Source organism: Aquarana catesbeiana, linkage group LG08, assembly GCF_042186555.1.
Source record: "Aquarana catesbeiana isolate 2022-GZ linkage group LG08, ASM4218655v1, whole genome shotgun sequence".
Taxonomy (NCBI): domain Eukaryota; kingdom Metazoa; phylum Chordata; class Amphibia; order Anura; family Ranidae; genus Aquarana; species Aquarana catesbeiana.
The window spans coordinates 295,037,618-295,063,538 of NC_133331.1; the positions used below are offsets into that span (position 1 = coordinate 295,037,618).

The window sequence follows — 25,921 nt, forward strand, 5'->3', positions numbered from 1 at the left end:
TCCCTGATCCCCGCCACACCAGTTACATTGTCCCTGATCCCCACAACACCAATTACAGTGTCCCTGATCCCCCCCACACCAGTTACATTGTCCCTGATCCCCACAACACCAGTTACATTGTCCCTGATCCCCACAACACCAGTTACATTGTCCCTGATCCCCACAACACCAGTTACATTGTCCCTGATCCCCCCCACACCAGTTACAGTGTCACTGATCACCACCACACCAGTTACATTGTCCCTGATCCCCACAACACCAGTTACATTGTTCCTGATCCCCACAACACCAGTTACATTGTCCCTGATCCCCCCCACACCAGTTACAGTGTCCCTGATCACCACCACACCAGTTACATTGTCCCTGATCTCCACCACACCAGTTAAATTGTCCCTGATCACCACACCAGTTACATTGTCCCTGATCACCACCACACCAGTTACATTGTCCCTGATCTCCACCACACCAGTTACATTGTCCCTGATTACCACCACACCAGTTACAGTGTCCCTGATTACCACCACACAAGTTACATTGTCCCTGATCTCCACCACACCAGTTACAGTGTCCCTGATCACCTCATTACCAGTTACAGTGTCCCTGATTACCACCACACCAGTTACAGTGTCCCTGATTACCACCACACCAGTTACAGTGTCCCTGATCCCCACCACACCAGTTACAGTGTCCCTGATCCCCACCACACCAGTTACAGTGTCCCTGATCCCCACCACACCAGTTACATTGTCCCTGATCACCACCACACCAGTTACATTGTCCCTGATCCCCACCACACCAGTTACAGTGTACCTGATCACCACCACACCAGTTACATTGTCCCTGATCACCACCACACCAGTTACAGTGTCCCTGATCCCCACTACACCAGTTACAGTGTTCCTGATCACCACCACACCAGTTACATTGTCCCTGATCCCCACCACACCAGTTACAGTGTCCCTGATCACCACCACACCAGTTACATTGTCCCTGATCTCCACCACACCAGTTACATTGTCCCTGATCACCACCACACCAGTTACAGTGTTCCTGATCACCACCACACCAGTTACAGTGTCCCTGATTACCACCACACCAGTTACAGTGTCCCTGATCCCCACCACACCAGTTACAGTGTCCCTGATCCCCACCACACCAGTTACAGTGTCCCTGATCCCCACCACACCAGTTACAGTGTCCCCGATCCCCACTACACCAGTTACAGTGTACCTGATCACCACCACACCAGTTATAGTGTCCCTGATCCCCACTACACCAGTTACAGTGTCCCTGATCACCTCCATACCAGTTACAGTGTCCCTGATTACCACCACACCAGTTACAGTGTCCCTGATCCCCACCACACCAGTTAGAGTGTCCCTGATCACCGCCACTGCAGGGACATGTTCACATGTGTGATGCTCTCTGAAGAGCCATTCATGTTTGGATCATTCTTCAGAGAACATTGGACAAGTAGTGAGCAGTCATTGTACCGCACCCTCGCAACCCATTGGAATGAGTGACAATCCTGCCACAGCTGTAAAGCAAAGCATCGCAGCCTTGTCACGTGTCCCCCCTCCTCGGTCACTGCCTCTGCAACTAAAGGGTGTAGCAGCTGAAGGGCTGTATAACCGAGGCTCAACCATAAGGTTCTACCACCCCTCCCCCCCACCACATGTGTGAATGAGCCCTAATACAGCATCCAGTTAGTGTCCCTGACTGTCGCCTGTAGCAACCCCGGTCATTGGGTGTTCCCACTGTCCTAGTGCTCCAGGGCCTCCAAAAATGTGATGGGTAGTCAAGGAATTTGATGTGCAATTTATGCCTCAAGAAAGCCTGAAGGCGCTCCTTGGATTTTGGGCCCCTCTGTGTGGCCAGTCTGTTAAAAAGTCTCTTGCATGTGGTATTGCCATACTCGTGAGAAGTAGAAGAATGTGTTTTGGGGTGTAATTCTAGGTATGCCTATGCTGTATGTCAGAAATGTCTTATTAATTCACAACTCTGTGTAAAAAAATACATTTTCATTTTTCTTCTAGTATTTCCCAAAAAAGTACATTTTCAAAACACACACTATGGCTGTCAGAAAATACTTTGGACTGTTTCCTTTCCAAAAGGGGGTAATTTTGTGGGTGTTTCCACCGTCCTTATGCTCCAGGACCCTCAAAAATGTGATAGGTAGCCAGGAAATTAGATGCATCATTTATGCTTCATTTATGCTTCATTTATGCTTCTTGAAAGCCCAAAGGTGCTCCTTGGATTTTGGGCCCTTCTATGTTGTTAAGCTGTGAACAAGTCTCACACATACACACATATGGTGTCCCCATACTCGGGAGGAGTAGTAGAATGTGTTTGGGGTGTAATTGTAAGTATGCCTACACTGTGTGTAAGACATAACTTTAAATTTTTTTTAAAAACTTAAAAAAAACCTCACCATTCCTCTTACTAAATACCCCAGATTGCCTACTTTACAAAAAGGGGATCATTTGGGGGATAATTGTACTATACTGGCATTTTAGGGCCTCGAGATATACAGGGATATACAATGTAATACTGACATATAATCACACACATAGGTTGGACTTGATGGACTTGTGTCTTTTTTTCAACCTCATCTACTATGTAAGAAATTAGATCGGCTGTCAGTAGATCAGGATTGATGGATTTTCAGATATACGCTATATTACCAGAAGTATTGGGACGCCTGCCTTTACACACACATGAACTTTTATGGCATCCCAGTCTTAATCCATAGGGTTCTATATTGAGTTGGCCCACCTTTTGCAGCTATAACAGCTTCAACTCTTCTGCTAAGGCCGTCTACAAGGTTTAGGAGGGTGTCTATAGGAATGTTTGACCATTCTTCCAGAAGTACATTTGTGAGGTCAGGCACTGATGTTGGATGAGAAGGCCTGGCTCACAGTCTCCACTCTAATTCATCCCAAAGGTGTTCTATCGGGTCGAGGTCAGGACTCTGAGCAGGCCAGTCAAGTTCCTCCACCCCAAACTTGCTCATCCATGTCTTTATGGACCTTGCTGTGTGCACTGATGCGCAGTCATGTTGGAACAGGAATGGGCACTACCCAAACTGTTCCTACAAAGTTGGGAGCATGAAATTGTCCAAAATGTCTTGGTATGCTGACGCCTTAAGAGTTCCCTACACTGGAACTAATGGGCCAAGCCCAACCCCTGAAAAACAACCCCCACACTATAATCCCCCCTCCACCAAATGATTTGGACCAGTGCACAATGCAAGGTCCATAAAGACATAGATGAGCGAGTTTGAGGTGGAGGAACTTGACTGGACTGTACAAAGTCCTGACCTCAACCGATAAAACACCTTTGGGATGAATTAGAGTGGAGACTGCAAGCCAAGCCTTCTCCTCCAACATCAGTGCCTGAACTCACAAATGCGCTACTGGAATAATGGTCAAACATTCCCATAGACACCATCCTAAACCTTGTGGACAGCCTTCCCAGAAGAGTTGAAGGTTATGATTAAGCGATTTAGTTCGTGAAACACATAAACCTTGCTGCTATAGTCCATTGGTGGTAGTATAGTCCAGTGGTCTATTGATGTAATGTGTGGATTTTTACGATTAAAGCAATTTTACGATTGAACCATTCATATTTCTGAAGATTGGAGTGCGGTCACCTCTTACACATACTTTGACAGCCTTCCCAAAAGAGTTGAAGCTGTTATAGCTGCAAATAGTGGGCCAACTCAATATTGAACCCTACGGACTAAGACTGGGATGCCATCAAAGTTCATGTGCGTGTAAAGGCAGGCGTCCCAATACTTTTGGTAATATAGTGTAGCACAGTCTTCGGCTTCAGCCCCTGGTAAGATATGCTAAGGCCCGTCAGGGTTGCTACGGGCAACAGCATAGAAACTACACTTTTAGTAGAACGATACAGTTCTGGATGATAGATAACTCCACACAGCATCTCTTCTCCGGGCTCGCTTGGTAACAAATTTACAGTTCTTTGGCTCGTTAGTTGACTATGTGCAGGTTACCATAGGGGAATCCCGGACGAGACCCCCAAATGTAGCGCTACCATCGCAGGAGCTGCTGGATTTCTGGTTCCCCCTAATTCCTCCAGAGACAGGCAACATGCATTTCCAACATATCCCTTAGTTTGTGGACTAACTTTCCGACAGACTGAATATTATACACTGATTTGGGTTATTTTCACCAAAGAAATGGAGCAGAATACATAAATTCATGAAGAAAGATTCTTTATTGGCAAAAGTTTATAACAGAAACAGAAAAACTTGTTTTTTTTCCCCTAAACTTTTGGTATTTTTTTTGTTTATATAGCAAAAAAAATAAAAAGTCCAGTGGCAATTAAATACCGCCAAAATAAAGCTCCGCCTGTCTAAGGTGATCCTTTATATCAGAGTATATCTGAGGTGTATATCAGGGTGTGCTTCTTCCCCACATGTCCAGCAACATTCATATACAAGACATTTCCCACACTCACTAATACACCTCGAGGGTTGTGTGGGACCCCTGATGTACAGGAAGACAGGACTTCAGTGAGGAACATTTCCCTCACTCAGGACAGGAATACGGCTTCTCCCCCATGTGAGATCTCTGATGTCTGGAAAGACTGGACTTCGCTGAAAAACATTTCCCACACTCAGGACAGGAAAACGGTTTCTCCCCCGTGTGAGACCTCAGATGTATGTAAAGGCTGGGCTCCAGGGGAAAAGACTTCCCGCACTCAGGACAGGAATGCTGCCTCTCCCTTGTGTGAGGCCTCTGATGTGTGGAAACAAGGGCCTTCACTGCAAAACATTTCCCACAATCAGGACAGGAATACGGCTTCTCCCCCGTGTGAGATCTCTGATGTCTGCAAAGACTGGACTGCACTGAAAAACTTTTCCCGCACTCAGGACAAGAATACGGCTTCTCTCCCGTGTGCAATCTCTGATGCTTGGAAAGACTGCACTTCACAGAAAAACATTTCCCGCACTCAGGACAGGAATACGGCTTCAACCCCGTGTGAGTTCTTTGATGTTTGTAAAGCTTGGGCTTATCTGAAAAACATTTACCGCACTCAGAACAGGAATGCGGCTTCTCCCCCGTATGTAATCTCTGGTGAGCGTAAAGATTGGACTTCGCTGAAAAACATTTCCCGCACTCAGGACAGGAATGTGGCTTCTCCCCTGTGTGAGACCTCAGATGTGAGTAAAGATGGGCCTTTACTGGAAAACATTTCCCACACTCAGGACAGGGATACGGCTTATCCCCCGTGTGAGACCGCTGGTGTCTGCTGAGAATGGATTTGCTGGTAAAACATTTCCCGCACTCAGAACAAGAGTAAGGTTTTTCCCCCGTGTGAGTCCATTGATGTGTAACAAGCTCTGCTTTTTTTATAAAACATTTTCCGCACGTAGAACAGGAAAACGGCTTCTCCCCCGTGTGCAGTTGCCGATGAGTGTGAAGATTGGACTTATCTGAAAAACATTTCCCGCACTCAGGGCAGGAATACGGCTTCTCACCCGTGTGAGACCTCTTATGCACAATAAGATTGGCATTAGAACGGAAACGCTTCCCGCACTCAGGACAGGGAAACCTTTTATGTTTTGGTAGGACGGCACCGTCCCTCACAGTCTGAGGTTCCTCAGGATAAGAGGAATACGATGGTCCGGCACCGTCCCTCACAGTCTGAGGTTCCTCAGGATAAGAGGAATACGATGGTCCGGCACCGTCCCTCACAGTCTGAGGTTCCTCAGGATAAGAGGAATACGATGGTCCGGCACCGTCCCTCACAGTCTGAGGTTCCTCAGGATAAGAGGAATACGATGGTCCATCTACACTGTGTGGTGCCGGATGGACATTTGAGGTAGTCGGGTTTTCTCCTGGACTATACTGTGTGATGTCCTCATCTTCTACTTTACAGTCTGGAGACAAAGTGAGACAATCCTCTGAGGTTTTCCTCATCTCCCATCTACGTACTAAAAATAAAAAGAATACATTTATTTTATTATAAAATGATTACCAGACATGAGAAGATTGGTTCCCTTAAACCTAGAGGGTAGAGAGAGAAGTGTGACTTCTGCGACCCCGGGAGTTCCGCCGCTGGTGTCAGATTTTTATTATTTTTTACTATTGTTTTTTTTAAACTATTATATTTTTTTACTATTTTTTAGGACCCCTGTTTGGGGAGGGGGCTTTGGTCAGATATTGTAGGTGGGTAGGGCAGTGGCTCCCCAGTGGGGTTGCTGGCTGCAGTGCTCTGAGCTGAGAGCATCCCAGGTGCCTAGGTCAAACAACGCCTATGGTGAAAATAAACATTTTGCTGCCAGCTGAACCCCAGAATCTCCATAAATCCAGTCTAGATACATAAATTGTGTCTGCAGCACAGAGAAGGAAGATTATCCGAGAGAAATACAGGAATACAGGACGGGGAACACAGCTCAGGAAAGTGACCAGGGGATTACAGGCTGATATCACCTAGTCCCCACCCTACTCTGGACCAATCAGTGAGCAGTATGGGTGGAGGAATGTATTTAGTGTTAATGACCCACCTGTGCTGATCTCTGTAGGAGTGTCCTCCTCTATAAATGTCCCCGTTATTCCATCCTCCTCCATAGACTGCTGATCATCCCTCACATACCTCTCTTCTTCTTCTGATTTAACCTCAATTTTTATATCTATCAGATCTTCACCCTAAACCAAGAGAAGGACAGAAAATATCATGTGTAAAATATAAGCTTCAATATTGTGACATCACATAACAAATATCCACACATCATCTCCATGAGCCCATGTTCTGGATGCTCCACTCCACCAACCTTGTAACAGTGAGGGATGGTGTGGCCTCCCTGTGTGGAATCCCGGGAATACAGAGGACGGGGACATCTCTCTGGTGGGTTTCTGTAGCTGGATGACTCCACCATGGTGTCCTGGTACAGATCTTTGTGTATTTTCTCCATCACCCCATCCTCATCATCTTCTTTTATCTCTTCTTTAACCTCAACTTTAGAATCTCTCAGGTTTCCACTCTGAATATATAATAAAAATGACATCAATGGTAACAATGCAGATAATGTACAGATCCTAATGATACTATCAGTGATTGTTCCTCATCTACCTGATGATGGTGGGGGATGGTGTGATCTTCCTGTGTGGAATCCCGGGAATACAGAGGACGGGGACATCTCTCTGGTGGGTTCCCATTACTGGATCCATCTGTAGGAAACACACACACTGACTGAATACATTGTTTCTATGTGTTTATCAGATGATGGGGGATCTAGGTGGATCCTCCGTACTGCTCTCTCCTTTACAATAAAGTCTCCTCTTACCCGGTGATGTGAGGGGCGGCTGATTGTCCATCATGACGTCCTTGTAGAGATCCTTGTGTCCTTCTAAATACTCCCACTCCTCCATGGAGAAACAGACAGTGACATCCTGACACCTTATAGGAACCTGACACACACAATGATACAGTCACCATCCAGACACATCCCTTGTGTTGAACCTTCACAGACATCAGGAATAGTTATTTCCTCCTCCATAAAGATTATAAAATCAAACATACGTATCATTAGTCCACCTCTGCATAAAACCCCCAACCCGTATCATCGTATAAACCCTTAGTATAGACTGAAAAGGGGAAATTGATGGAAGAAAAACATCTCCAATATGAAGAGAATGTTCCGGCCCTGTAAGTGGGGGAATATTCTGCCCCTGAAGGGGTTAATCTAGGTTTCCACACTATATATGTGTGTATCATCATCTGCTGGAGATAAAAGACATCACAGTGACTATGGAGGAAGAGGACGGACATGACGGGGGGTTACTGGGTGTAAATAGAAAATAAGATCTTATTACCTCCTCTGCTACCGATTCCAGCAATGTCTCCTCTCTACTTCCTCCCGACTCACCTCTCACACGGAACTTCCTGTCTGGACTTGACATCACTTCCTGTCTTCCATAGAGACTTCCTGTCTGGGTAGAAGTGAGATCACCACCTTGTGGCCTTAGAGGAACTGCAGACCCCGAGAATTGTCTCGTAGGTGTTGATTTACTAAAGGCAAATATACTGTGCACCTTGCAAGTGTAGCGCACTCCCTTAAAGTGGAGGGCCACCCTGAAAAAAAAAAATCACCAAAAATCCTAAAAAAAATTTTTTTTTAAATTTGAAAAAAAACTTACCTAACCCTTGTTGCTAGGCAGTCTTCCTAATCTGCCTCTTCCTATTCCGAGGCGTGTTCTGCTTCTCGGTGAGCGGCCCCGTTGTCTTCTGGGAACTGTGTGTGTTCCCAGAATACCACAGAGCACCGCACCACTCGCGCGTGCGCAGTAGGAAACTGGCAGTGAAGCCGCAAGGCTCCACTGCCTGTTTCCCTTACCTAGGATGGCGATGGCAGGACCCGAGGGACAGGTCGGCCTCGGGCGGCCGACATCGCAGGCACCCAGGACAGGTAAGTACTTATTTAAAGTCAGCAGCTACAGTGTTTGTAGCTGCTGACTTTAAAATTATTTTTTTACGGCCGGAATCCCGCTTTAAGGGCCGCAAGTAACTGGGATCCCCCCACCCTGCACAGACAGGCACACCGAATTTTCAGTCACTCTAAAGTCAGAGAACAGTCCGTTCCTTTTGTTTTTTTTTTTGTTTTGTTTATTGAGGAATTAGAACTTGGATTAGGATTGGAGATTATGGGTATGTGATGCCCATTAGACTTCAGAACAACTTCAGGGACAACTCTTCCTATATACAGTCAATATACACTTCTCTGCTTTCTCCAGCTCTCGCTTGCAGAACTCCGCTGGCAAACTGATAGTGAACCTGACAAGGCCTGTTTTAGGCAGGAACCCGAGGCCCCTTTCACAATAGCACATCTCTAAAATGCAGCATAGTTCACCAGGGTTACAAACTTGAGTTACAATAAATGGAACAGAAAACGCACAACAGGTGCAAGTTATTCAGCCCTATTATCTAGAAGGCACATCAGATAGGTAAGCCTTGTGGGTGGTGTGGTAGCACATCAACCCAGACAGATGCTTCCCTTGGAGAGGTGAGGAAGCGGACCGTCTCCTCATCCTGGACCAGCAAAGGAGTAGGAAACAAAACACTGTAATGGATACTGCGAGCCCGCAGTGCCACCTTCACCTGATCGAACGATATCCTGAGCTTCTGTGTCTCCACCGAATAATCAGGGAAGATTAGTAGGTTGGTGTTCTGGGAGGCCCAGAGCACCTCATCCCTGTCACGAAAGTTGAGCAACCGCAGGATAAAGGTCTGTGGAGGAGAGCCAGGGGGGCGCTCACAGTGTAGTGAGGTGAGAAGTGGGCATCAGGTAGCAGATTGCGCAGAAAATCTTCTACAAGAACCGTTGGGTTAGCCCCCTCTGCACCTTCTGCCAACCCCACAATACGGAGGATATTTCTCCTATTCCTGTTCTCTGCGTCCTTAGCTTTGTACTTCAGGGCACGGAGATTAGTCTGGAGAGAACGGATGGCCGTAGTGCGCTCCGTAACTGTGTCCTCTGCTTGGCCCACTCGCTGCTCTCCCTCTGACACTCTGGTGCGGAGCTTATCTATGTCCTGCCGTAGGAGACCCACATCTAGCTGCACTGCCTCGATTTTAGCAGTGAGCGTGGCCTGACGGGTGGCAATGGCAGCCATCACATCGGTAAGGCTAGGTTATGGGGAGGCAGCCGATTCTATAGGGTCAGTCTGTGAGGCCATGTGGAAGCAGAGCGCGGAGCAAGCCGCCACGTGGGCACCAGGGACTGGGGTTATTTTCTCTTCTAGTGGCGGAAAACTAAGCTTTTTTCCCCTACTGGAAGTCGCACCCCAGGATCTGCATCGCATCTAGATGTCAGGAGACAGGTGTAATAAAGCGCCCATAAGCAGGATATCAGCCAGCGGCCCAACAGAAGCAGCTGGTTAGGTCGCCATCTTGGACACGCCTCACCCGAGGCCCCTCTAGGTGTATAGCAGAAACTCAGTGTCCAGCATACATCCCTGTGGCTACTAATCCCAGCACCACCTTTTCAGGCACTGCCAACCCGCCTGGCTGCAGCTGCTGCTTTCACCTGCCCTTCTGGCTAACTTCTCCACAGTCCTCCAGACTGATCACTCACTAGCCCACCCAGCTGACTTCTCAGGAGGCCTCCTGGACATGATGACCTGCTCCCGCTGTCCTCTCCCTGCTCCAGTGCCTCCAGGAAGGGCTTCCTTCATGTGTTTTTGGGGATCCTTCCAGCACTCGAGCCCCAGACCTTAGGTCACACCCTAGACGAGGGAGCGCCCTGCAAGAGCCTCCAACAGCCTCCTCAGCACTCCATCTCCCACCCAACTGCCCCTTCTGGCATGACTCAGAACTATTTATGAGGTAAGCTCTGCCCCCTGCTGGCCCTGTGTGGAGCCGCACGGTACTACCAAAGAGACATTGTCTAAAGTTGCTAGTTTGCTTGAGTTTGAGCCAATGCCCATTGGATCTATGGTGTGCAAATCACCAAATTCTTGTGTGCCTCCTGGTTTGGGGAAAAATAAAGCTTTGCCTAGACTTGCCCGTGTACAGAGAGTGCTCACCAAACATGTTGCTACAGAATATGGTCTGGAATTTCCCTACGTTACTCTGGAAATTATGCAGGAAATTGAGGCCAACCGGGAACAATGGTACCGTGAAGCTGTTTGGGACTATTTGTCTGTACCAAAACCTTTCCGGAGAGCTGGGTATTCTGCTGCTATGGATGAACATTTCAATGGATGTTTGCTGCATTGGAACTGTGGTTGGCACATCTATGCTGACAAGGTGGTCATTTGCAGACCCGGAAAAGATGACATTGTCTATTTTATCACCACTGTGGATAAGCAAGGGAAGAAACTGACATTACCAGATCCCGGTTTTATTGGTGATTATGCAAAGAGACTGTTGTCTTCTGTTCTACTAAAAGAAAAGAGAACTTTGGGGTATATAGTCAGATAGTGTCAGGGTTTAGAGAACTCCGTGGTCAAGAGACTTTATTCACCTCAGCGCTTCTATATCCAAAGACTTTTTCTTTGCTAGCTGGATTTCTTTTACTGGAAAAAATATAATTTGCCCAGAGATAGGGATGGACTTTTCAAGTTATTTTAGTTCATTTTCATTAAAAGAAAATATGTGGGGAAGAAAGTGTCATTCTCCAGGGAATGAGGCTTTGCTCCTAAATTGTTTAAGTGATGCTACTGTACATATTTGTGTGTGTTTAACTTTGTTTCTTTCAGGAACAATCAGATCTCCTATCAAGCTGTTAGGCTTTTCAGCTAGGTAGATAGTGGGGTTTGTGACATGACTAATGTGACTTCTTTTTTGCTGGAATGATATGTTGTTGTATAAATGTTTGAAACTGTAACATTCCTTACTGCCTTTCTTCTTCCTCATTCAAGTTTTTAAGTTCAAATACCTACTCTCAGGCTTGAGAGTTATTTTTGGCAGACTTTGAGGACAACGTCTATTGTAGTGGGGGGTGTATGTAGCGCTGGTAGATTTTTCAATCTACCTCTTATATGTAAATTTAGTGGGTCATCTGTTCTGTGCATAGTTCAGATTTAATCTATGGCTAAATTAGCTTCTGTTCCAACCTTGGTTGTGTTGCGTGCAGTTCCACTCCGTCGCCTGTAGATGTCGGTGTCACTACAGACCGGAGCTGGAAAGCAACAGACTGAGGTGTATTGAGTGCTCTTCTTTCTCAGAAGTAACTCGGCAGAGGTTGTCCTCTGCGGTGCATTCTGGGAGGGGGTATTTAAGGGACAGATGCCATATTTCTGGGTCTTTTCGTTCCACCTGCTGGCCCTCCTGGCCGACAGGTATGTGCTAGGAATCCTCTGGCCCGGAAGACCACGATGCTGCAGCGTGTGGGTGGGCCCAGAACATGTCTGGGGCCTACTACAACTGCTGTGGAGATGGTCCTGTGCTGTGAAGAAGCTGGACAATTGAGAAGAATCCAGGGGAGGACCCGTCATGGAAGGATTATGCGGAGCGCTGGTCTGGAGAGGGGCCTGGTGACTCAATTGGAGGGCGCATCTTAAGTTAACCTACCACATAGTACTGCCGGGTCGGCTTAAAGGTTCTGGTACTGTGTTTGCTGTTCACTGAAAGCTACTACATCCTGCGGCCGAGGATCGTACAGTTTTGTTCTACTCAAGTCTGTGGCAGAGACTTTTTGTTCGTGCTACGCTCCGGCTGCTAGGTTAGTGAGAGAGACCTATCCGGGCGGGCAAGGATTTAATCCTGAACTGAAGATACATTCATCCCTGAGATTTCAATTCCTTAGTGCTACACCAAGAAAAGGTATTTGAACTTCCCTGCAACTCTTCTTCTACCTCTTTCCTGCTACTTCTTCCAGTTATCCCCCATTAAAGCATTGGAAAAGTACTAAAGTGACTGGTGCCTACATTGTCAGATGATAAGTTCAACGTGGACTCTAAATCTGGTATCGGTGAAATTACAGGTAAAAAGGTGACGGAAACAGCCCGCTTTAAATCAGCAGCTCCACCGTGAGTTATTGCTACACTGATATAAGGGGGTCCTTCTCCCATTGGTCACCAAGGTAAGGGACCACTACACTGACCACCTAGAGTATATAAGGGAGTCCTTCTCCCATTGGTCTCCAATGTAAGAGACCGCTAGGACCACTCTATGCACCACTAAGACTGATCTTTGAGCTTGAACTAAATCTTAGCTCTTCAGAGGTTTGGTGAAGATCTGATATTAGTGGGGTGTTTGTCCAAGATGAACCTTCGGCTGTAGTGGGAAGTGATGCCATTTTTTGTGGTATTACTACAGGTGTTATATCTGAGACCCTCCCACTCAGCCTGGTTGCTAGGGAGGCAGCAGCTGCCAGAATCCTAACAACCAGTGATGGATCCTTGTCTGGCCCATTCAGCTTTCAACTGGGGATTCTTGGCTGAAAGGTGAATGTTATCAAAGGGGCGGGGATGCTGTAAAAAACAAAAAAGTCACAGTGTGCCCCCAAAATTCATAAACCCTCATCCAAGCATACAGCCTGGCTGGCCACTTCCTGAACCATACCAGGCCACTTGACCTCAGCATATGAAGAGTATCTTGCCAAGTTCATTCCCTCCTGGTTGGAAAATTGAACAAGTCCAATGTATGAGCTCGTATCGGGGAACATGAGGGATCTGTACAACATAAGACATTGGGAAATGTATCTGCAGAACACAGGGGAGATATTGGAGCTCTGATTAACCACCTCACGCCCAACCACTGTACATAAACAGCCAGACAAGATCAGCACTGATGTGGGTAGACATTCTCAGTACGTCCTCCCACATTGGCCACTCATGCACACTGTCCAGAGCAGTTACAGTGTACCTGATCCCCACCACACCAGTTAGTGTCCCTGATCACCACCACACCAGTTACAGTGTCCCTGATCCCCACCACACCAGTTACAGTGTCCCTGATCATCACCACACCAGTTACAGTGTCCCTGATCCCCACCACACCAGTTACAGTGTCCCTGATCATCACCACACCAGTTACAGTGTCCCTGATCCCCACCACACCAGTTACAGTGTCCCTGATCATCACCACACCAGTTACAGTGTCCCTGATCCCCACCACACCAGTTACAGTGTCCCTGATCCCCACCACACCAATTACAAAGTACCTGATCCCCACTACACCAGTTATAGTGTCCGTGATCACCACCACACCAGTTACAGTGTACCTGATCACCACCACACCAGTTACAGTGTACCTGATCCCCACCACACCAGTTACAGTGTGCCTGATCCCCACTACACCAGTTACAGTGTCCCTGATCCCCACCACACCAGTTACAGTGTCCCTGATCTCCACCACACCAGTTACAGTTTCCCTGATCTCCTCCACACCAGTTACAGTTTCCCTGATCACCTCCACACCAGTTAGTGTCCCTCATCACCAGCACACCAATTAGTGTCCCTGATCCCCACCACACCAGTTACAGTGTCCCTGATCCCCACCACACCAGTTACAGTGTCCCTGATCCCCACCACACCAGTTACAGTATCCCAGATCTCCACCACACCAGTTAGTGTCCCTAATTACCAGCACACCAGTTACTGTGTCCCTGATCACCGCCACAGCGGGGACATGTTCACATATGTGGTGCTCTCTTAAGAGCCATTCATGTTCCGATCATTCTTCAGAGAACATTGGACAAGTAGTGAGCAGTCATTGTACCGCACCCTCACCACCTGCTTTAACCCATTGGAATGAGTGACAATCCTGCCACAGCTGTGAAGCAAAGCATCGCAGCCTTGTCACGTGTCCCCCCTCCTCGGTCACTGCCTCTGCAACTAAAGGGTGTAGCAGATGAAGGGCTGTATAACCGAGGCTCAAACATAAGGTTCTACCACCCCCCCACCACATGTGTGAATGAGCCCTATTAGAGCATCCAGTTAGTGTCCCTGACTGTCCCCTGTAACAACCCCGGTCATTGGGTGATTCCACAGTCCTAGTGCTCCAGGGCCTCCAAAAAAGTGACGGGTGGTCAAGGAATTAGATGTGCAATTTATGCCTCTAGAAAGCCTGAAGGTGCTCCTTGGATTTTGTGCCCCACTGTGTGGCCAGGCTGTGAAAAAGTCTCTTGCATGTGGTATTTCCATACTTGTGAGAAGTAGCAGAATCTCTTTTGGGGTGTAATTCTTGGTATGCCTATGCTGTGTGTCAGAAATGTCTTATTAATTCACAACTCTGTGTAAAAAAATACATTTTCATTTTTCTTCTAGTATTTCCCAAAAAATTACATTTTCAAAAGACACACTATGGCTGTCAGAAAATAATTTGGACTGTTTCCTTTCCAAAAGGGGGTAATTTTGTGGGTGTTTCCACCGTCCTTATGCTCCACGATCTTCAAGAAATTAGATGCATCATTTATGCTTCTTGAAAGCCCAAAGGTGCTCCTTGGATTTTGGGCCCTTCTATGTTGTTAAGCTGTGAACAAGTTTCACACATACACACATATGGTGTCCCCATACTTGGGAGGAGTAGTAGAATGTGTTTGGGGTGTAATTGTAAGTATGCCTACACTGTGTGTAAGACATAACTTTAAAAAAAAAAATTGTGAAAAAAAATTAAAACTTCAAAAAAACTCACCATTCCTCTTACTAAATACCCCACATTGTCTACTTTACAAAAAGGGGATCGTTTGGGGCATAATTGTACTATACTGGCATTTTAGGGCCTCGAGATATACAGGGATATACAATGTAATACTGACATATAATCACACACATAGGTTGGACTTGATGGACTTGTGTCTTTTTTCAACCTGACCTACTATGTAAGAAATGAGATAGGCCGTCAGTACATCAGGATTGATGGAGTTTCAGATATACGCTATATTACCAGAAATATTGGGACGCCTGCCTTTACACGCACCTGAACTTTTATGGCATCCCAGTCTTAATCTGTAGGGTTCAATATTGAATTGGCCAACCCTTTGCAGCTATAACAGCTTCAACTCTTTGGGCAAGGCCGTCTACAAGGTTTAGGAGGGTGTCTATGGGAATGTTTGATCATTCTTCCAGAAGAGCATTTGTGAGGTCAGGCACTGATGTTGGATGAGAAGGCCTGGCTCGCAGTCTCCGCTCTAATTCATCCCAAAGGTGTTCTATCGGGTTGAGGTCAGGACTCTGTGCAGGTCAGTCAAGTTCCTCCACCCCAAACTTGCTCATCTATGTCTTTATGGACCTTGGTTTGTGCACTGGTGCTCAGTCATGTTGGAACAGGAAGGGGGTCATCCCCAAACTGTTCCCACAAAGTTGGGAGCATGAAATTGTCCAAAATGTCTTGGTATGCTGAAGCTATAAGAGTTCCCTACACTGGAACTGAGGGGCCAAGCACAACCCCAACCCCTGAAAAACAACCCCACACTATAATCCCCCCCCACCAAATGATTTGGACCAGTACACAAAGCAAGGTCCATAAAGACATGGATGTGCGAGTTTGGGGTGGAGGAACTTGACTGGACTGTACAAAGTCCTGACCTCAACCCGATAGAACACCTTTGGGATGAATTAGAGTGGAGACTGAGAGCCAGGCCTTCAAGTCCAACATCAGTGCCTGACCTCACAAATGCGCTTCTGGAAGAATGGTCAAACATTCCCATAGACACAATCCTAAACCTTGTGAACGGCCTTCCCAGAAGAGTTGAAGGTTATTATTAAGCTATTTTGTTCATGGAACACGTTAACCTTGCTGCTATAGTCCATTGGTGGTAGTATAGTCCAGTGGTCTATTGATGTAATGTGTGGATTTTTACGATTAAAGCAATTTTACGATTAAACCATTCATATTTCTGAAGATTGGAGTGCGGTCACCTCTTACACATACTTTGACAGCCTTCCCAGAAGAGTTGAAGCTGTTATAGCTGCAAAGGGTGGGCCAACTCAATATTGAACCCTACAGACTAAGACTGGGATGCCATTAAAGTTCATGTGCGTGTAAAGGCAGGTGTCCCACTACTTTTGGTAATATAGTGTAGCACAGTCTTCTGCTTCAGCCCCTGTTAAGATATGCGAAGGCCCGTCAGGGTTGCTACGGGGCAACAGCATAGAAACTGCACTGTTAGTAGAACGATACAGTTCTGGATGATAGATAACTCCACACAGAATCTCTTCTCCGGGCTCGCTTGGTAACAGATTTACAGTTCTTTGGCTCGTTAGTTGACTATGTGCAGGTTACCATAGGGGAATCCCGGACGAGACCCCCAAATGTAGCGCTACCCTCGCAGGAGCTGCTGGATTTCTGGTTCCCCCTAATTCCTGCAGAAACAGGCAACATGCATTTCCAACATATCCTATAGTTTGTGGACTAACTTTCCGACAATCTGAATATTATACACTAATTTGGGTTATTTTCACCAAAGAAATGGAGCAGAATACATAAATTCATGAAGAAAGATTCTTTATTGGCAAAAGTTTATAACAGAAACAGAAAAACTTGTTTTTTTTTCCCCTAAACTTTCGGTATTTTTTTTGTTTATATAGCAAAAAAATAAAAAGTCCAGTGGCGATTAAATACCGCCAAAATAAAGCTCCGCCTGTCTAAGGTGATCCTTTATATCAGAGTGTATCTGAGGTGTATATCAGGGTGTCCTTCTTCCCCACATGTCCAGCAACATTCATATACAAGACATTTCCCACACTCACTAATACACCTCGAGGGTTGTGTGGGACCCCTGATGTACAGGAAGACAGGACTTCAGTGAGGAACATTTCCCTCACTCAGGACAGGAATACGGCTTCTCCCCCGTGTGAGATCTCTGATGTCTGGAAAGACTGGACTTCGCTGAAAAACATTTCCCACACTCAGGACAGGAAAACGGTTTCTCCCCCGTGTGAGACCTCAGATATATGTAAAGGCTGGGCTCCAGGGGAAAACACTTCCCGCACTCAGGACAGGAATGCTGCCTCTCCCCTGTGTGAGGCCTCTGATGTGTGGAAAGAAGGGCCTTCACTGCAAAACATTTCCCACAATCAGGACAGGAATACGGCTTCTCCCGCGTGTGCAATCTCTGATGTTTGTCAAGACTGGACTTCACTGAAAAACATTTCCCGCACTCAGGACAGAAATACGGCTTCTCCCCCGTGTGAGACCTCAGATGTGTGACAAGATGGGACTTCGCAGAAAAACATTTCCTGCACTCAGGACAGGAATGTGGCTTCTCCCCTGTGTGAGACCTCAGATGTGCGGTAAGATGGTCCTTTGTTGAAAAACATTTCCCGCACTCAGGACAGGAATGCGGCTTCGCCCCCGTGTGAGATCTCCGATGTGTGTAAAGATTGGACTTCAGTGAGAAACATTTCCCGCACTCAGGACAGGAATACGGCGTCTCCCCCGTGTGCAATCTCTGATGTGTGTAAAGACTGAACTTCAGTGAAAAACATTTCCCGCACTCAGAACAGGAATACGGCTTTTCCCCCGTGTGAGATCTTTGATGTTTGTTAAGACTGGACTTCATTGAAAAACATTTCCCGCACTCAGGACAGGAATATGGCTTCTCCCCCGTGTGAGACCTCAGATGTGTGTAAAGATGGGCCTTTACAGGATAACATTTCCCGCACTCAGGACAGGAATGTGGCCTTTCCCCTGTGTGAGACATTTGGTGTCTGCTGAGAATGGATTTCTTTGTGAAACATTTCCCGCACTCAGAACAAGAAAAAGGCCTTTCCCCTGTGTGGGACCTTTGATGTGTAACAAGCTCTCCTTTTTTTGTAAAACATTTCCCACACGTAGAACAGGAAAATGGCTTCTCCCCCATGTGAAGTCGTTGATGAGTGTGAAGATTGGACTTATCTGAAAAACATTTCCCGCACTCAGGACAAGAAAATGGCTTCTCACCCGTGTGAGACCTCTGATGTATGGAAAGATGGGCCTTCTTTGAAAAACATTTCCCGCACTCAGGACAGGAATACGGCTTCTCCCCCGTGTGAGATCTCTGATGACTGTAAAAATTTGATATGTGTGAAAAACATTTACCGCACTCAGGACAGGGAAACCTCTTCTGTGTTGGAAGGACGGCACCGTCCCTCACAGTCTGAGGTTCCTCAGGATAAGAGGAATACGATGGTCCGGCACCGTCCCTCACAGTCTGAGGTTCCTCAGGATAAGAGGAATACGATGGTCCGGCACCGTCCCTCACAGTCTGAGGTTCCTCAGGATAAGAGGAATACGATGGTCCGGCACCGTCCCTCACAGTCTGAGGTTCCTCAGGATAAGAGGAATACGATGGTCCGGCACCGTCCCGCACAGTCTGAGGTTCCTCAGGATAAGAGGAATACGATGGTCCGGCACCGTCCCTCACAGTCTGAGGTTCCTCAGGATAAGAGGAATACGATGGTCCGGCACCGTCCCGCACAGTCAGAGGTTCCTCAGGATAAGAGGAATACGATGGTCCATCTACACTGTGTGGTGCCGGATGGACATTTGAGGTAGTCGGGTTTTCTCCTGGACTATACTGTGTGATGTCCTCATCTTCTACTTTACAGTCTGGAGACAAAGTGAGACAATCCTCTGAGGTTTTCCTCATCTCCCGTCCATCTACTAAAATAGAAATACAAAGATTATTACTAGACATGAGCAGATTGGTTCCCCTAAACCAGGACCCCGCCCACATCAGGCAGCTTTGTCTCTGAGGATCTTACAATTCCCCCCTCAAGGTAACTAGTAAATGGGTCCTCTGATCTCCTACCAGTTCATTTCTTTATTCATGGACCTTAGTCAGAGAGTGAGGAAACAACGAGAACTGTCTTTTATAGGAGTGACAGTGATGAGGGGATTATAGGACGAGTGTCCCCACCCCCTCTATCACTCATTGTCATCTTCCCAACACAAGAAGTCCTGCACTTCCTTATTTAGTCCATGATTTAGTCATGAATAACAGCGGGGCTGAGCCCCACCAGAGGTCAGAGAGTGAGGATGGGGGGAGAACAACCAAGATGAAGACTGGACTGATCCTGAAGACCACCATCATTGGGTTATTGACTCCTCCCTCATTATTACTTTCTGTTTAAGGGTCCAAAGTTGGAGGATGTTATCACATTATTATTAACATGTAAAAGTCTGTGCTCCAATCACATCATCAGATATAAAATGTCCAGCTGGTAGGAAATGGGTGTAACAAAAGAGAATACATATTATGTGTATATATAGCAGTGGGTGGAGGGGAGAGAGCAGATGTCAGGAGTATGTAATGTACAACATAGAGTATATAGTGCAGGGGTCAGGAGTATGTAATGTACAACATAGAGTATGTAGTACAGGGGTCAGGAGTATGTAATATACAACATAGAGTATATAGTGCAGGGGTCAAGACCAATGGTGGAACTACCAGGGTCGCAAAGGTTGCACTTGCGACTGGGCCAGGGTGTTCTTCCACTGTGGGGGCCCAAGAGCTCGGACTGTGGCTTCCCAGCGGAATTGCTGGCTGCAGGGGAGAGAGAGAGAGAGAGAGAGAGATTGTCTGAGCCTCCATCCTGGGGTGAGCTCACTCACCATCCATCCATCGTGAGTGAAGTCTCCCCCCTCCCTCCCTTGTCTTTTCTGCCTTCCACTGAGTGCACTAAGGTAAGGGGGACTCTGATGTAAGGGGGGACTTTGATGAGCAGAGACCCTCTTACATCAGAGTTCCTCTTTACACCAGAGTCCACAGCATTCCCCCTTACATCACCCCACCTTAAATAAGGGTCCCCAGAGCACCCCTTCTATCAGAGTTCCCCTTTACATTTCAGAATCCACAGAGATCACCCTTAGGGTCCTTTCACACGGGACGGATCCATGATGATCCACCCTGTGAACATCCGCTTGCTCAGCGCGTATCGCTCCGCTGATCCCCGCTGGACAGGAAGATGACAGGTCCTGTCAGAGCGCCGCTCTCCCCTATGGGGGATCGGATGATGATGGACCGTAGAGTCCGTTGTCACCCGATCCGATCCGAAAACGGATGGAAAAGTAGGTTTTTCCTCCGTTACACTTTTTCGGATCGGAGCGGGTCGGATGTCAGCGGACGTCACCACTGACATCCGACGCTCCATAGAGGTCTATGGAGGGTCCGTTCAGGTCCGCCTAAAAAACTGACAGGAGGACCTGAACGGATCGTTCATGTGAAAGAGGCCGTACAGTGTAAGTGGAAATTCTACAGATTCAGATGTAAAGGGGAACTCGGCAGATTCAGATGTAAAGGGGAACTCTGCAGATACAGATGTAAAGGGGAACTCTGCAGATTCAGATGTAAAGGGGAACTCTGCAGATTCAGATGTAAAGGGGAACTCTGCAGATACAGATGTAAAGGGGAACTCTGCAGATTCAGATGTAAAGGGGAACTCTGCAGATTCAGATGTAAAGGGGAACTCTGCAGATACAGATGTAAAGGGGAACTCTGCAGATACAGATGTAAAGAGGAACTCTGCAGATTCAGATGTAAAGGGGAACTCTGTTCACTCTAATGTAAGGGGGAAATTCTTGTGATTCAATCCATATGATTAGAAATGTAATCACAAAATCTATATATACTACAGAAAAAAAAAAATTGCCACGCGTCGCTATAGTTTTTGTGTTTGGCTTGAAGAAAAGGCAACACTACCCAAGATGGCAGGAAGGGGGTTACTGCAGAATATGTGAAAGGGACTGTAATAAAGGGCAAGGTGATGGGAGTAAAAGACCCCAGGATCAATAGGGGGGGGGGGGGTGTTAGGGTGGCCTTTCATGTTTTTTTTTTGCACCAGAGCCTTAAAGGCTCTAGTTATGCCTCTGGTCAGGAGTATGTAATGAACAAAATAGAGTATATAGTGCAGGGGTCAAGAGTATGTAATGTACAACGTAGAGTATATAGTGCAGGGGTCAGGAGTATGTAATGTACAACGTAGAGTATATAGTGCAGGGGTCAGGAGTATGTAATGTACAATATAGAGTATATAGTGCAGGGGTCAGGAGTATGTAATGTACAATATAGAGTATATAGTGCAGGGGTTAGGAGTATGTAATGTACAATATACAGTATATAGTGCAGGGGTCAAGAGTATGTAATGTACAACATAGAGTATATAGTGCAGGGGTCAGGAGTATGTAATGTACAATATACAGTATATAGTGCAGGGGTCAGGAGTATGTAATGTACAATATACAGTATATAGTGCAGGGGTCAGGGGTATGTAATGTACAATATACAGTATATGGTGTAATGTCAGGATTCATAATATTGGTATTCAGTAATCAGTGAAAGCTCAAAGGGGTTGTAAAGTCTCATGGTTTGCATTCTATGCATTAAGGTGATAACCCTTCTATGCTGCAGCCCCCCCAGAGCCTCCCTTTTACTTACCTGATCCCGATCATTCCACCATTGAGGAGGAACCCAGCAGCTCCAGCCGCTGTCTCGGGTCCTCATTGAATAGATTGATAGCAGAAAGAGCTATTGGCTTCCGCTGCAGTCAAAAAAATCCAGTGAGATGGAAATTGGGGGCGGGGCCGAGATCTGCTGTCTGTGTCAATGGATGCAGCGTGCGCCCACACAGTTTCCCCCATGGAATTTGGCTCTCCGTGGGGGCACCCGATCAGGAGGAGGAGCCAGGAGTGCCGCCAGGGGACCCCAGAAAAGAAGAATCTGGGCTGCTCTGTGCAAAACCCTTACACAGAGCAGGTAAGTGTGACATGTTTGTTATTTGAAAAAAAAAACAGAAAAACCTTTACAATCACTTTAAATGTTTACTGGAGACAAGTTGCAGAGGTCCCACACCGCTGCCTCCCATTTCCTGAGACTGCACTCAGTGACTTGGGTCTGAGACTATACAGACATATCCCTCCACCCGGCACAGCCAGCAAATAACAGAGCAATTAACCCGGAAAGAATTGTTCTGTCAGAGGTCTTGCTAGACCTGGGCATGGGGCAGAAGACCCAAGGTACATACCCCAGGTGTCTAGGTCAAGCAAACCCTATGGTGAAAATCAACATGTTACTGCCAGATGAACCCCAGAATCTCCATAAATCCAGTCTAGATACATAAATTGTGTCTGCAGCACAGAGAAGGAAGATTATCCGAGAGAAATACAGGAATACAGGACGGGGAACACAGCTCAGGAAAGTGACCAGGGGATTACAGGCTGATATCACCCAGTCCCCACCCTACTCTGGACCAATCAGTGAGCAGTATGGGTGGAGGAATGTATTTAGTGTTAATGACCCACCTGTGCTGATCTCTGTAGGAGTGTCCTCCTCTATAAATGTCCCCGTTATTCCATCCTCCTCCATAGACTGCTGATCATCCCTCACATACCTCTCTTCTTCTTCTGATTTAACCTCAAATTCTATATCGATTGGATCTCCACTCTAAACCAAGAAAATGAGAGAGAAAATATCATCTGTAAAATAAAAGATTTAATATTGTGATATTGTGATCTATCATCGTTTGGATTAGCAGCAAGGATGGGAAGTGTTATCATAATGGGGGATTTTAATTATCCAGACATAGACTGGGCGGAGGGAACCGCGCATTCATTTAAGGCTCGCCAGTTCCTAAATGTCTTGCAGGACAATTTTATGGGTCAGATGGTAGACGCACCAACTAGAAATAAAACATTACTAGATCTACTGATTACCAACAATACAGACCTGATAACAGATGTGGAAATACGGGGCAATTTAGGTAACAGCGATCACAGGTCAATTAGTTTCAGTATAAATCACACAAATAGGAGACATGAAGGGAACACAAAGACACTGAATTTCAAAAGAGCCAACTTCCCTAAACTACGAACCTTGTTAGAAGGCATAAATTGGGATAAAATATTAGGAACAAAGAATACGGAGGAGAGATGGGTTTGCTTTAAGAGCATATTAAATAAGGGCATTAGCCAATGTATCCCATTGGGTAATAAATTTAAAAGAGTGAACAAAAATCCTGGATGGCTTAACTCCAATGTAAAAATGCATATAAAAGCAAAAGGAGAAGGCCTTCAAAAAAATACAAGGTTGAGAGATCATCCACAGCATTCAGACTTTATAAAGAATGCAATAAGAAATGTAAGGGTGCAATTAGGACAGCTAAGATAGAACATGAAAGACACATAGCGGAGGAGAGCAAAAAAAAATCCCAAGAAATTCTTTAAGTATATAAACAGTAAAAAAGGGAGGACAGACCATATTGGCCCCATAAAGAATGAGGAAGGACATCTGGTTACAAAGGATGGGGAGATGGCAAAGGTATTGAATTTATTCTTCTCCTCAGTCTTCACGAGGGAATCGGGGGGCTTCAGTAACCAAAACTGCAGTGTTTATCCTCATGACACAACACAGGAAGCACCTCCATGGTTAACAGAGGACGGAATTAAAATTAGACTTGGGAAACTTACCATTAATAAATCACCGGGACCAGATGGCTTGCATCCGAGGGTACTTATGGAACTCAGTCAAGTAATTGCCAGACCATTGTTCCTAATTTTTACTGACAGTCTACTGACTGGAATGGTACCAGCTGATTGGAGAAAAACCAATGTACCAATAATTAAAGGGCCCAAAATACATGCCTGGGAATTGCAGACCAGTTAGCCTAACATCAATAGTATGTAAACTCTTGGAGGGGATGATAAGGGACTATATACACAAGATTTTAGTAATAAGAATGATATCATTAGCAGTAATCAGCATGGATTCATGAAGAATCGTTCTTGCCAAACCAATAACCTTCTATGAGGAGGTGAGTTGCCATCTAGATAAAGGAAGGCCAGTAGACGTGGTGTATCTGGATTTTGCAAAAGCATTTGACACAGTTCCCCATAAACGTTTACTGTACAAAATAAGGTCCGTTGGCATGGACCATAGGGTGAGTACATGGATTGAAAACTGGCTACAAGGGTGAGTTCAGAGGGTGGTGATAAATGGGGAGTACTCAGAATGGTCAGGGGTGGGTAGTGGGGTTCCATCAGGGTTCTGTGCTGGGACCAATCCTATTTAATTTGTTTATAAAGGACCTGGAGGATGGGATAAACAGTTCAATCTCTGTATTTGCGGACGATACTAAGCTAAGCAGGGCAATAACTTCTCCGCAGGATGTGGAAATCTTGCAAAAAGACCTGAACAAATTAATGGGGGAGGGGCAACTACATGGCAAATGAGGTTCAATGTAGATAAATGTAAAGTAATGCATTTGGGTGGCAAAAATCTGAATGCAATCTATAGACTGGGGGGAGAACCTCTGGGGGGATCTAAGATGGAGAAGGACCTGGGGGTCCTAGTAGATGATAGGCTCAGCAATGGCAGGCAATGCCAAGCTGCTGCTAACAAAGCAAACAGAATATTGGCATTAAAAAGGGGGATCAACTCCAGAGATAAAACGATAATTCTCCCGCTCTACAAGACTCTGGTCCGGCCGCACCTGGAGTATGCTGTCCAGTTCTGGGCACCAGTCCTCAGGAAGGATGTACTGGAAATGGAGCGAGTACAAAGAAGGGCAACAAAGCTAATAAAGGGTCTGGAGGATCTTAGTTATGAGGAAAGGTTGTGAGCTCTGAACTTATTCTCTCTGGAGAAGAGACGCTTGAGAGGGGATATGATTTCAATTTACAAATACCGGACTGGTGACCCCACAATAGGGAGAAAATTTTTTCACAGAAGGGAGTTTAACAAGACACGTGGCCACTCATTAAAATTAGAAGAAAAGAGGTTTAACCTTAAACTACGTAGAGGGTTCTTTACTGTAAGAGCGGCAAGGATGTGGAATTCCCTTCCACAGGCGGTGGTCTCAGCGGGGAGCATTGATAGCTTCAAGAAACTATTAGATAATCACCTGAATGACCGCAACATACAGGGATATGTAATGTAATACTGACATATAATCACACACATAGGTTGGACTTGATGGACTTGTGTCTTTTTTCAACCTCACCTACTATGTAACTATGTAACATAAGAAACATCCACACATCATCTCCACCAGTCTATGTTCTAGATACTCCGTCCCACCAACCTTGTAACAGTGAGAGATCATGTGACCTTCCTGTGTGGAATACAGAGGATGGGGACATTTCTTTGGTGGGTTCCTGTAGTTGGATGACTCCACCATGGTGTCCGGGTACAGATCTTTGTGTTCTTCCTCATCATCCTCCCCTTTTATCTCTTCTTTCACCTCAACTTTGGAATCTCTCAGGTTCCCACTCTGAATATAGAATAAAAATGACATCAATGGTAACAATGCAGATAATGTACAGATCCTAATGATACTATCAGTGATTGTTCCTCATCTACCTGATGATGGTGAGGGATGGTGTGATCTTCCTGTGTGGAATCCCGGGAATACAGAGGACGGGGACATCTCTCTGGTGGGTTCCTTGTAATAGGCGTCTCCATCATATATTTATTTTCCACCAAAATCTCTTCCATCACTCCATACTCCTCATCCTCCTCTTTATACTCTTC

At 46.1% G+C, this 25,921-nt stretch overlaps 1 protein-coding gene across 1 annotated transcript in view; it reads right to left on the reverse strand.

Moving 5' to 3' along the window:
* The window catches only part of LOC141106816 (uncharacterized), an 84,422-nt gene that overhangs the window by 39,323 nt on the left and 19,178 nt on the right, over window positions 1–25,921 (reverse strand). Inside the window, exons 3-7 of the mRNA XM_073597744.1 lie at window positions 25,632–25,661; window positions 17,240–19,156; window positions 6,803–7,012; window positions 6,536–6,677; window positions 4,563–5,962 (exon numbers count right to left, since the gene is read on the reverse strand). Of these exons, the coding sequence (XP_073453845.1) occupies window positions 4,563–5,962; window positions 6,536–6,677; window positions 6,803–7,012; window positions 17,240–19,156; window positions 25,632–25,661 (3,699 nt within the window). The remainder of the gene's footprint in view (window positions 1–4,562; window positions 5,963–6,535; window positions 6,678–6,802; window positions 7,013–17,239; window positions 19,157–25,631; window positions 25,662–25,921) is intronic.